The sequence below is a fragment of the Typopeltis vanoorti genome, chromosome 26, assembly GCF_054136105.1.
Source record: "Typopeltis vanoorti isolate ZY-2024b chromosome 26, IOZ_Tvanoo_1.0, whole genome shotgun sequence".
NCBI lineage: Eukaryota > Metazoa > Arthropoda > Arachnida > Uropygi > Thelyphonidae > Typopeltis > Typopeltis vanoorti.
The window spans coordinates 21063343-21077275 of NC_143574.1; the positions used below are offsets into that span (position 1 = coordinate 21063343).

Here is a 13933-nt window from a genome sequence, read left to right on the forward strand (position 1 = left end):
CATCATGTTCCCCCCCCCATTTCTAAATGAAAAACTTACTTTTGAATGGGATCATCATTTTCATAATTTCAAGGATCTTAATATGAAGACTAAGACACATACATGTATATAGTTAACATCTACTGTAGGCTAGGTGGAATGTGAAAAGCGCACATTAATATAAAACAAGCACTGTATCATCTTACAACGCTTTATTACCACTAGTGACGAAAGTATAGAATTTGAAGATCTTATTTTAAATATGAAATGTATAAGAAACGAGCGTGTTGTCATTAGTACTATTTTTAAAAAAAAATGCATAGATCACATCAATTTACGGAGTCTAAAAAAAAAAAAATGCGCTAACCGCGATCACAAAAAATAGTTTTGTTTGTCAAGAGCAAAAGACCGCAAGTGCCATTTCAACAGGTGCGCTAGATACCTCAGCTGTTTCTAGTTGCTAACAAGACGACGGTCATGCAACGAATCTTCAATTAATCTTTTCCTCGAACCCAAACAAAAATCTTATTCATTAAATAAGAGGCAGTTAACTCGCGAAAAGTAAAGAAACCGATTTCCAAATACCGGCATCGTACATGATTAATAAAAAAAGTTTCATGAAGTCTTCTCTTTTTATAATTTTTCTTTATCTTAACATATAAAGGCTCGTAAACCTTACCTCCACTATCCATTAAATCTGTATAAAAGTCCACGGCATCACTCAATAATTGAACCATTTTTAACGCACCAGAATCCAAAACCACAAGTACAAAAACACCACAAGCAAGCCCTACACTTACCGCCCGCGCTTCTGACTTCTTATATATACAGAGAAGTTACTTCAGAAACGACGCTGTCGCCATCTATATCGCTGGAAATACAGCATGTTGCTTTCAGGATATTACAGAATAACAGAAGCCATGGGACATATCGAGCGCAAGTTGGTTATTGATAAAGCGAGAGTTTAATATATGTGAAACTGTTTATTTTATATATATAGAACTCAGTCTGTATGTATGTATATAAATCAATGATCAAATCTTTATTTATTAGCTCTCATAAATTACTATCTCTGTATGAATTAATTATAATTATTTATTAGTAAAGTCAGGTGGATATTTCTTAACGTGCCAGTCGAAAGTAGCGGCTCCTAACGTAGACAGTACGGTACTCCCTTAAGGTGGGATTTTGGAGAGGAGTGGTGTATGATTTCTTGTACGGTCGGCTATAGAACAATAAATGGACATTTATATTATGATGATACATTTTTATTATTTTTTTATTTTTATTTTGAGTAGTTCTAAATTTGAATATGTTGCTTCTAACTACTCGAACAGCCACCACATTTACGTTTCATGAGCTCATTTTTTAAACCTAGTAAAATAAGTTTTTTAAATGGCAAGCTTATATTGCAGTAATATATACTTAGATGTTCTTTTTAGAATAATTTATATTATAAAAACATAACATATTGTTTTGAAGAAAACATACGACTTTAATCTTGATTTTTCTTAGTACCTAGTGAAGGACGGGAGTTGAAAGATAAAGTTTCTGAAAATGATGTTATACATCGTCTGCTACTAGTTATTTGGTATTGGGTTATTCAAATAAATAAATAAATTATTCTAAATGGAGATAGATTTTATTTTTTCATTGCACTAAAAATTCTAATATATATATATATATATATATATTATTTTTTTTTTTCAAATCGAGGAATAAATTCATTTATCCCAAAATACTTGAATTAACTAATTGTTCCAATTCTTAAGGGCAGTGATAAGAATAATGCTTTGAATTATAGACCAGTCTGTGTCTGGAGTAGTGGTTAAGGTATTAGAGAAGTTAGTTAGGACTAAGATTCAGAATTGGGTTGACAACAGAAAAATACTCTTTGGTGGCCAGCATGGATTTACTAAAGGCAGATCGTGCTCGAGCAATCTGCTTACTTTTTATAATAAAGTGACAAATGTGTTGGATAAGGGTGTTGCATATACAGTGGTATATTTAGATTTTGCAAAGGCGTTTGATAAATTGCCACATGACAAGTTGGTAATTAAATTGGAACGGATGGGGCTGAACAATAGATTAGTTCGTTGGATTGGAGATTGGCTGTCTGATAGGTATCAGCGAGTTGTCTATGGAGGAGCGATATTCAAAAATTGTCTATGGAGGAGCGATATCCCTTGAGGTACACTAGTGATGTACCTCAAGGGTCTGTTTTGGGTCCGTTGCTGTTTAATTTGTATGTAAATGATATTTGGAGAGGTGTGAATGGTGATATGCAGTTGATGCAAAGTTGGGGAGAGCTATCAGGAGTAGCGCGGATGCTGTAGCTTTGCAAGAGAACTGGAATACACTGGCTGAATAGGTAAATGAGTGGGGATGTCAATTCAATGTTTCAAAGTGTAAGGTTTTGAAATTTGGGAAGCAGAGATAGGATGTAAAGTACACAATCGATGGAAATATATTGGAAGAGGTAGAGGAGATGAGAGATTTGGGAGTGATTATAGACAAGGACCTAAAATTTCGGGGACATGTTACTAAAATTGTGAAGACAACACAGCGGATAATGGGAATGATGCGGAGGACACTGACTTTTAGAAGTAAGGATGTTATGGTTCCTTTGTATAAGGCTTTGATCAGGCCACATATGGATTACTCTGCACAGATTTGGTCACCTGGTTTTCAAAAAGATGGAAAAAGTTCAAAAGTTTCAAAAGATTGGAAAAAAGTTCAGCGGCGATTTACTAAGGTGGTTTCTGGTCTCTGGAAGTAGGAAGACAGATTGACAAAATGCAATTTTGTCAATCTGTAGGAAGACAGATTGACAAAATGCAATTTGCAGAAATTGGTGGATAGAAGGAGGAGGGGGATATGATCGAGCCATATAAGCTGTTAAGAGGTTATTACCAGATTAATGTTGGGGAGGTTTTGCACAGAATGGGAGAACAAGAGGTCATTCCTGGAAGCTGTATAAGGAGGGTGTGAGCAAGGGCGTGAGGAGCAGGTTTTTTGCACGGAGAGTGGTGAGCGATTGGAATGCATTGGCTGAGAGTGTGGTGTGTGCAGAGACAGTGAATATATTTAAAGCGCGGTATGATAAGCTGTGTATAACAGTGGACCTCCCCGATGAGTCTTTGACTCCATGGAGGTTTTTATAATAATAATAATAATAATAATAATAATAACAATTATAATAATAATATTCGGATAACACTTAATCAGGAAATCAAACTGCGGTTAATAGTTTTAATTACCTAAGAGCATACTTCACTTCAAATTTAAATGAACAGCAACAATAAAACACAGACTCTCCATAGCATGGTCAACGATGAATAAACTTAATAATATTTAAAAAACAACAAAATCTCCACAAGTCTGAAAATAAAATTATAGAAAAGTATAATAACTACCAAGAGCTGTCTATGAAGCAGAAGCTTTGACCGTAAAAAATAAAAATAAATAAATAAATAAAAAAGCAGTTTTGAAATGAAATGCTTCAAGAAAATAAATAGAACTCATTGGACAAACAAACGACTAATACAGAAGTTGTGCAATATTTCAATACCTCGAATTCAATCATTCTTATTAGTTAAAAAGCATCGACTCCGTTGGTTTGGCCACATTTTGCGAATGGAACCGAACAGAGTTCCTAGCTTCCTGTTTGAGGGCAACACGGCTGCCCTCAAACTGGAAGGTTTTAGTCAGACTCACAAAAGTATTATGTAAATTATTATTATTATCATTACATAAAGACTCCTTGGTGTCCCAGGATCTCTCTCTCTAAAGACAACTCTACATCATCTACACTACACAATACGACATTATTCAGTCTACATTGAGCAACCCACCGTCTGCATTACCTCATCTGTTACACATTACACAGTATTTTTTTGTCAATTAATTGCATATGCCTTATAACAAATCTTATGCTGCATTGGCTGTTGTGCAGAATAATAGGTGCCGCGTTCAAGATGAGGCATTGAGCATATTATAGTCTCCAATATAGGTCAGTGTTACCGTGAATGAGAGATAGCGAAGACGAGATTAATCATAGAGGTGAAGTCTACAGAGGCACATGGAATGTCATAGAAAGAGGCGGAGAGGGGCACAGTTACCATCCTAGGAATGGTAACAGTGCAGGTGGGATGGAGATCATTTTAGAAGTCAGGATGGCGAGCTAGGTGCTCATTCAAGAGGAAGATTCAAAGTACCACAGTAGTTGTGGTACTGAGGAACGGTTAGACAAGATCCCTCTCACTTATAAGCCTGTGAATTACAGGATATTTTTTATTAGAATTAACCACCCAACCAGCCATGAAGTGTATATACGTCAAGGTTACCATGGAAAGAGTATGACAGGCCTGAGTGAGGCACGTCTAATTTGGGCGAACGTAACGCCATTATGAAAGACTGTTAGCATTAGTCTATGATAACAGATTAGGTATTACTAATACTGCTTCCAGAAGCAGTATTAGTAATATGGAATTAGTTATATTAGTATATGGTATAGTAATATGGAATTAGTAATATTAGTATATCAGAATGTGGCACGGAATATGTACTAGTTAGCCAAGGTAATACAGAATCCGCAACCTTGGAATCTAATCAAAAATGGGAGGTTTGAGAAACAAGGAAACACAGAGACTTAAAAATATAAGAGATTACATAGAAATTAGAAAACTCGTCAAACAGGCCAATAACAAGTATATAAGTATGCTAAGAAATGTAAGGCGAAAGAGTACCTCCAGATGAGGAGACACAATTACAAAATGATGTTTGGATAAGTTTGTGACTTTAAGCATAAATTGAATATGATCTAAGACAGGGATATTGTAGTACTAACAGAAGGACAAAAGATCAAAAAAAAAATGAAAAAAAAACTCTGTGGAGAATTGTACAGCAGAGAGGACAAGAAAATTTTGGAATAGACCCCTTCCTAGGAGAACTCATTAGTTGGAATCGCCTTCACGCAGTCATGAGAGTGAAAGAGTAGTTAGGGAGCTTAATAACAAAAAGGTCTGAGAGACAGATGGGATCCAGGCAGAGTTAATTAAAGTTACAGGGGGATGGAGGGTTAAGAGCGTTTCCAGTTGCAGAAGCAAAGAGATACGAAGGACTTCAAGAACTACAGAACTATTTGCTTAATCTCTCATGAAAGCAATAATCTACTAAAGATTATTCTAAATAGGATTCAGGTCAAAGTCAAAGTTCAGATGTCTGAAAAACAGGCAAATTTCAGAAAAGGCAAGGGTACCAGAAATCAAATTTTTTGCCTTAGTCAAATCATTGAAGGATATAAAAAGTTTAAACTCCGTTTGGTAATGTTCTTCGTGGCCTGCTCAAAAGTTTTGAGAAATATGGGAAATTGTGGGAGGTTATGAAAGTTATAGGGTTTTATTCAACATGTTTTCATGCTGGCAGCTAACTTGAATAGTGAGACATGGCAAGCACAGGTGTTGGATTAACTAATCCTTGCTGACTCCGTTTCGCCAAGGGAGTTAGCAAGAATGCCTACTTTCTCTTCGTTTGTTCAGCACTTTACTAAAGACAATACTATCTTTCCAATACTGATCAATTTTATGCTGCCACCAGTTATCTGAAGTACGAAAACCACATTTTTGCATACATGTCATTGAATTATTTTGGCTACTTGATCACGGAGGTATTTGTAATCAGTTTGGGCTATCTTGCTGCAGAAACTGATTAGATATTCTACTATTTCATGTTTCTGATAGCATAATCTGCATTTGCTGTTATTATTGATGCTCAAAATTTTTGCTTTGATTGCATTAGTTTGTAATGCCTGTTCTTGAGCGGCTAGAATAAATCCTTTATTTCTTTTTTAATATATCCATATTGTAGCCATTGTCACATCTTGATCACATCAATTCTTTCCTCAGTATCTCGAAGAAATTGGCCATGCAAGGGTTTATTTTTTCAACGTACATGCCGGTTATTTTACTGTTCCTCATTGTAATCGGCTTTGTTTATTATTGTTTTTGGAAGGTCTTCTTTTGAAATGGCTTGAAGCATTTACTTAGTGCTATTATCGATGTAATTTTTTAAAAAACTCATTTCTTCTTCTTCCAAAATCTGTCTCACTCGCAGCAAACTCAGTCTACCTATTCCTCTTGGTAGGTACAATAATATCACTTCCTGGATGTAATGCATGATGCATAGCATTAATTTTCTAGTTTTGTTGTCCAATTTGTCCAGGTCTTTTCTTGTCCAATCTATTATACCAGCTGTGTATCGGATTACTGGTATAGCCGAAGTGTTCATTGATGGAACTGTGTGGAATCCATTAAGTTTTATTCTCAGAATATTTCTGATTCATGGTGTATTCCGGTGATGTTTTTCTTTCACTTCCGGTGATGTTTTTCTTTCACTTGCTTCTAACATTCCTAGGTATTTATAGGTTCGTTAGCTGAAATGGCTTTGATATATTTCTTCTGATCAAAAAATTAAAATTGCTAACGTCATTAATTTTTCTTCGTTTAATTGATAAAATTGCACCTTTATCCAAACCAAATTCCATTTTGAAGTCCTGATTGAAAATACGATGAGTCTGTTTGCTGCCAATTTTCTATATAACTTCAACTCATTCATATACAGAAGATGGGAAATTTTAATATTATATATTTAGGAATTTCATATCCACATTTTGTTTTTTTTTTCGAAATCACTGACAAATATATGAAAGAAACGTTAAAGAGTAATGGTAACAAAGAATCATCTTAGGAAATTCCACATTCAAGGTTAATATCTCTAAATCGTTCAATATTGACTTTTAAATTTGTTTTCCACCATTTCATAACAGCAGACAGAAATTCCATGTTTAAGTTCATGTTTCGCCTTTTTGAATTTCTAAAGATCATTTTATCAATAAGCATCTAGTCTTTTGCTCCTGTAGATTTTTGGAAATTGTCTTTTTGTTCAATCGGATAAATCTGCTTATCTGAGAAGTAGTGGTACATGGAATTTGTTATGATTCCATGAACAGCTTATGCATCGTTAGTAGGCATGCTTTTGGATGATAGATACTCGGATCCACACCCTTATTCTTATCTTTCATGAAGAGAAAGTACACCAAGATATCATCGTCTTCCACCGAGCCTGATTGCAACAAATAATTAAATTGTTCTGCCATTCGTCCATGTGGACTGGTTAGATGCTTGAACCAAAATCCGTGCAGTTCGTCTTTGCCACGTGCTCTCCAATTTTTTTTTTAGTTTTTTACCTTGTGCACTGACCATTTCTTTAGTGATAATGACATTTTGTATTTGATTTTTACTTTGTTTTTCAAAAAAAAAAAACATCAGCTAACGCCTATTTGTTCCCGTATAGGGAGTAGGCGGGGCCGTTTATCCTATCTAACTTTTGGAGACTGAGTGAGCAGTTCAATCTCCACTGGTAGCCAATCAGAGAGATAGCTGGCCCAAGGCTATCACTGATTCATCGGTACGCAGTGAAGAAGGCGGCAAGCTAGTGCCGCCATCTCGTGGTCCCTAACCCTAACACTCGTATTTAATGTCTGAAAATAGTGTGGGTTCTACGGTCGATTTTCTTGAGTTCACGGGACGAAAAACCCGAGTTTCCGGGAGAAAAAACCCGCTAGCCAGTGCCAGAGATCGACTAACTAGGGAACTAGCCGAAAAAAGGCTTAGAAAATTTTCCTCTAGTTGGCGACTAGATTTGAACCAACAAATCCTTTCTTCGTCCGGTCAAGCGCTGTAGAGTGCAAACGCCACTTCTACTGAGCTATACAGGCTCTCTACTCTGTTTTTACTTTATTATATTTTATTTTAATGACTAGTAAAAAAAAATGCTTTCCATAACAGCATTTTTGAAACCTGGTACTGACATAATCATTTTAATTAATTTATTTATTTATTTATTTTGTCAAATTGGCTTTAATTTTATAAATACTGTTCATTCTATAAAGAATATATCTAATATGATTTTTCAAGTAGCAAAGGAACAGTGAATGCATTTATAAACCTTGTGCTTACATCTGAGGATCGTTTTATAACTAACGTGGTTATATTGCCACCAATCGGTGACAGCAAGCATCCAGTTTTGACCTGGAAGGTGGTTAGGCATGTGGAAGAGCCCAATTAGTATTTCAGGAGTGGTGGTCAAAGTATTGGAGAAGTTGGTTAAGACAAAATTCAAGACTGGGTGTATATTAATAAAGAGAATGGGAATTGAGAATGATAGGAATGGATATTGTATGGGGACAACATCTTTGTGAAGGGTAGGTGATGCTTCAGAAACTTACTCACTTTCTGATAATAAGATGATCGATTTGGATAAAAGTAATGGCTACACAATCCTACTGTTGCATTTCTCAAAGGTGTTTTATACCACATGGAATTCCGATACATAAGTTGCATCAAATGGGTGTGAATTTAAAGCTGCTGTTGTGGATAAGAGACGTTGATGGGAGAGATATCAGACAGTAATGTATGCACGTGCATAGTCCTGTAGAAGATCTGTGACTAGTGGCTTGCTACAGGCTCTGTATTTGGAACATTACTATTTAGTTTATTAATGATATTTTAAATAATCTCCTGGAAATATTCAGTTTGTGGATGAGGAAAAATGATGCAGATATTTTACAGTATTATTTAAATAGACTGGCAGTATGAGCAAAGGAGAAGGGATGCCAATTCAATGTGGCAAAGCGTAAAGTGCATTTGGAGTGAAAAGATTACCATGTGTACCATATTGATAGGACAGTAAGTACTCCAGAAACTTGATGAAGCCAGGGATTTCGAAATGTTGGTGGATGGCGAGTTGAAATTCAGAGAGTATATTGCAAAAAGTGGCTGAAACAGCTCATAGGATTATCGGGTTGAAGGCCACTCTGACATGAAGAGATAAGAAGACTATTATTCCACTTTATAGGACATGATAATCATCTTGATTATTTCGCACAGATTTGGTTGCTTGGGTTTCTTGGAGATGTGGATGACGTGGAGCGAATTCAGAGTCGAGTAACTAAAATGGCGCAGGACTGTATAATAATAATAATAATAATAATAATAATAATAATAATAATAATAATAATAATAATAATAATAATAATAATAATAATCAAAATAATAATAATAATAATAATATTTTGAGTGTAACTTAGCGATCGCAAGTTAGCACGAGGCCAGTGCTTCAGGTGGAACCTCTTACGCCGGAATTACTCAAAAACTCATACTTGCCATGTAAAAGGCTTAATTATCCAATACCCGTTCAATTTTTAATGGTGCTTTTTAAAAGAAAGCAACAGTTCGTCTGCAATGAAACGGCTACTTAGCTGACATTATTCTTTTATTTGTTGAGAATTTAAATTTTCTATAGAAACGTGATCATTACTGCTACTAATGAAATATCAATAAAGTAGTCCTTCTAATAGCAATCAATATACTCTACTTTCACATACTTTACTCTGTTTTTATTTATCTCATGTTTACATTTACGATGATGTTCACTTTTTTTCATGTTTAACAAACAGAAACAAAAAAAAAAAAAAAAAAAGGGAAAAAAATGTGTCTTTCTGCGTGTGTAATCAATTTCACAGATAAACAAGTATTAAATGTGTGAGCTGACCTTGATGACCGGTTATGGCAAACCAGACATTCTACGTACCAGCAAAGAAGTGGTAAATAAAAAGCCAAAGGTATAAAAAACAAGTTCTAAACCGGCATAAATTACTTAAATGTAAGCTTTTGTGTACTTTAATGTTTTGCAAAAGCGCTAGCCACGTATATTATGTGGAAATTATGTATAAAGCATAAGTCATAGCAAAATGAAGAGCTAGAAGGATACAAGAGGGAAAATTCTAAAAAATGTGTGTGTGTGTGTGTGTGTGTGTGTGTGTGTGTGTGTGTGTGTGTGTGTGTGTGTGTGTGTGTGTGTGTGTGTGTGTGTGTGTGTGTGTGTGTGTGTGTGTGTGTGTGTGTGTGTGTGTGAAGAACAAAGCATATAGCTTTGTTCAAAAAGGACAAAGCAATTTCGATTTGAATGTTTAAACCGGATTAAATTAATCTTTTCAAAACTAAACGCGAACACAAGTTGTTCCACAAAATGTCAAGTAATAATAATCAAGCGAATATTACATAAATAAACAAATAAACACACTTATTATGTAATAAATATTTCATGATAAATATGTGAAATACACTTATTGATAGTAACGTACTACATTAATAGATCTGGAAGACACACACACACACACACACACACACACACACACACACACACACACACACACACACACACACACACACACACACACACACACACACACACACACACACACACACACACACACACACACACAATTTTAATTAATTATAATATATTTGTAATTTAAACATCTTCGCTTCCATCATTGTCAGGGCGAACCTTGTTGGTAGATAGTATATATGCGACGAGTCGTCCATAAGTGTGTCTTCTATTTTTCAGTGTTTCGAATCGATTGTAGCTGAGAGTTTTCTTGTCACTGAGTGGACGGTACCGGTCTCTGTAGCTTCCAGTTCCACCACAGTGAGTGGGGTTGATCGGTCTTAAGACCGCAGCATACAAGTAGTTTTGCTCGTGGTCTTTTTGGAGAGAAGCACCACGATCAATTCAGAAAGCTGTGGTAACGTTAGAGAAATTGAAAAACAATGTATTTCAAAAACAATGCACCCATAGAGTTCGCTCACTAGAAACACGAATGAGGTCCACCTTCTCCATGATAACACCCGAATTCACACCAGTTTGTGCACAAAGAATGTAATGGCAACATTTGTCTCCACTGACCTTCCCCATCTCGCCAACACCCTTGCGGGAGAGATGGGGAAGGCACACATTATCACATATATACACCTGTCCAAAAAGAAACAGAACTTTTCGAAGATATAAGAAACTAGCGGCGTCATCTGGTGTATCTTTTTGTTTCCGAAAGCGGCAATCTTCATTGTTTTCTCAACTGTTTATGACTTTTGTTTCATTAGAATCCGAGTTATAGTGCCAAGAGTGACAGTGGGTTTGACGAACGGTCGGAAAATGAGTTTCAAACAAACAGCTGCGATTGACTTTTGTGTTCAACTTGGTAAAAGTTTTACCGAAACGCATCAAATGCTTCAAAAAGCATACGGTGATGAATGCTTATCCCGTACTCAAGTTTTTGAGTGGTTTAAGCGATTTCAAAGTAGTCGTGAGACGCTTGAGGACGACGAAAAGCCGAGCCGTCCAGAAACGGACTGAGCGAAGTTAGCATCCAAAAAGTGCGTGATTTCATCAAGGAAAACCCTAAATCGTCCGCGAGATTGATTGAAGATGAATTGGGAATTTCAACATCAACTGTGCACAACATTTGGACTGAGAGTTTGGGCCTTCGTAAATTGAATTCGCGACTTGTTCCCTACAACTTGACCGACGAACAAAAAATGTATCGAATTTAACACTGCAAGACCTTATTAAAACCGCTCGTAAGGACTCAAAGTTCCTTGAAACGATCGTTACTGGTGACGAAACGTGGTGTTTTGAGTATGAACCCGAAACAAAGCGTCAGAGCTGAGTGGAGACCACCAGAAGAGGGGCATCCGAAAAAAAGTCGCTTGGAGAAGTCAAAAGTAAAGACAATGCTGATTTGTTTCTACGATTCGAAGGGCATTAAACAGAAAGAATTCGTTCCGCCTGGCCAAACAGTGAATGGTGAGTTTTATCTCAAAGTTTCGAAGCGATTGATAGCGAGAATTCGTCGCGTACGACATGAATATCGTGAAGACCGACCGTTCGTCAAAACACACTGTCACTCTTGGGCACTATAACTCGGCTTCTAATGAAACATTGTCATAAATAATTGACACAACACAAATGAAGGTTGCCGCTTTCGACAATAAAAAAGATACAACAGGTGGCGCCACTAGTTACTTTTATTTTCGAAAAGTTCGGTTTCTTTTTGGACAGAGGGTGTACATAAATATATATAATGTATTTATTCTTTGACTATAGGACACTCTAGTTTAGGCCACCACCTTAATAAAATACATTTTTTTCCAAGAAATATTCCTCCTAGATGCAGAAGACTAGAATAAGGAAGTCTACAGGGAAAATTAACTGTTATAACTCAATCCTGCCTAAGACAGGGAAACATTGTTCGAATTGAAAGTGGGCTAATAACAGTAACTGTACAAAAGATCAAAGCGAATGAGTGACAGAGTAACAAAAAAGTGTTAGACTGTTTAAACTCGTCTCGATTGGTTTTGAACATGTTGGAATAATATGAAATATATATATAAAGCCGCGACATTGGGCTTGGAGAAATGAGTAGATCGATATGTCAGTAGCAGTACGTAACTAAAAGCAAGAGTACCTTTTGGAACCATCGATCAAATCAACCATTAGTGAGATGAGAAATATCTCGATACAAGCAATGCACAAAATGCAACAGGAAGGCCTTCTGTGGTGTTTTTTTAGTGTAACTGGTGATATTCTGTATCTCTATATTTCAAGAGACAAATCCGGAAATAAAAGAAGCCATTTGCTCAATTTATTATTCGCGTTTTGTTGGCTAATCACATAACGGAACTAATGAAGTTAGGATAATCAATAATATTAGTACTGTAATGTGAATATGTTGTAGCGAACGTTTTGATATACATTGATTGCACGTGTGTTTGTAAGTCAAGGTTATTCGTTCGATAAAAACAGTTGTCCAGGCCTTGAAAACGTCTTACTGGATCTGTTAGCTATTAACTTATTATTAGTACTTTTAATTTTGTTTATTTTCATAGGTCCTCTAATTATTGAAAGTACAACGTCAACAACAAACAAAACTTTGGACTTTTACTCCTAATTTTTGCCTGTCAAAACTGCATATGCATCCAGTTTACGAACAAATTATATCAAGTTCTGGAACAGGAAATTCTATGCTTAAACCCTACAGTAAATTCTAGGGTTGATGTTGTCCTTTTTATGTCTAGCTCTACCTTCTAAAGTTGCACTAAATAGTTCGCTTAAATCTGCGTAGCTACAAAAATCCATCATCCTTTGCACGAGTTCAAGTGACTCTACTGTCTAGACTCTAGACAGTAGATCCTCTAAATATACCTTTATAACTTGCTGACGTCGGCATGAGTTCGCCCATATAGCTTGCAGTGTATTAATAGTTGGAATTAAATTCTGAAAGAAAAAGTTGTTGGAGTATTCTGTACTTAAAAAGGTTTAAGATTGCATCTGTTTTGCAATAGTACCTGTAGACGAACAATAGTTTTGCATTTTCTTGAAGTAGCAAAGACAAACAATTCCTTTCCAATCCCACTTCTTGATGCAATAACAATGCCTACAATCAAATCACCCGGCCAAACCACTAACTTTAAATGGTTGTCCTTGAGTTTTATTGATTGACATGATGAATTATGGACTAAAATAGAACTGTAGTATTTTTGAACTTGAATGGAATACAGGTAACAATACTCCCTCTCCCTTGCCACTACTAGTCAGAAGAGCAATTTCCATTGTGTTTTGTGGTAGCAGTTAATGCATGCTTTTGTTGTACAGTAACAATTTCGGGTTACAGAGATATATTTATATATAATTAAAGCCACTAGTAAGGAGACTTTATAATTAGCATTAACATTAAAAACAAAACTGATGGTACTTCCAAATAGACAACTGAGAAGCGATAGAGAGAAGCAAATATTAATTTGCATATTTTCTGACAATATATGATCTATAGGTGGTATACAACGGCATGGTAACTTTTTGAGTGTATCCTTCATTAGTCCTTTTTTAGAAAAAAATCAGCTAATGCCTTTTATTCCCTAATAGGGAGTAGGCGAAGCCTTTTATACCCTATCTAGCTTTTGGAGACTGAGTGGGCAGTTCACTCTCCATCGGTAGCCAATCAGAAATAGCTGGCCTAAGGCTATCACTAATTATAGCAGCTACCTATGAAGAG

General features: G+C 35.9%; 1 protein-coding gene across 2 annotated transcripts in view; it reads right to left on the reverse strand.

Annotated features, from left to right (window-relative positions):
- Positions 1 to 768, reverse strand: part of LOC150092392 (very long chain fatty acid elongase AAEL008004-like) — an 84209-nt gene extending 83441 nt beyond the window's left edge. The window contains exon 1 of one of the 2 annotated variants that reach the window (XM_090414915.1): positions 659 to 768. In XM_090414915.1, the coding sequence (XP_090271041.1) occupies positions 659 to 716 (58 nt within the window). In that variant the 5' untranslated portion in view covers positions 717 to 768. Of the gene's footprint in view, positions 1 to 39; positions 112 to 658 lie in introns of those variants that run through there. The other variant, XM_090414914.1, reaches the window with a different exon arrangement.
- Between the last annotated feature and the right edge of the window lie 13165 nt (positions 769 to 13933).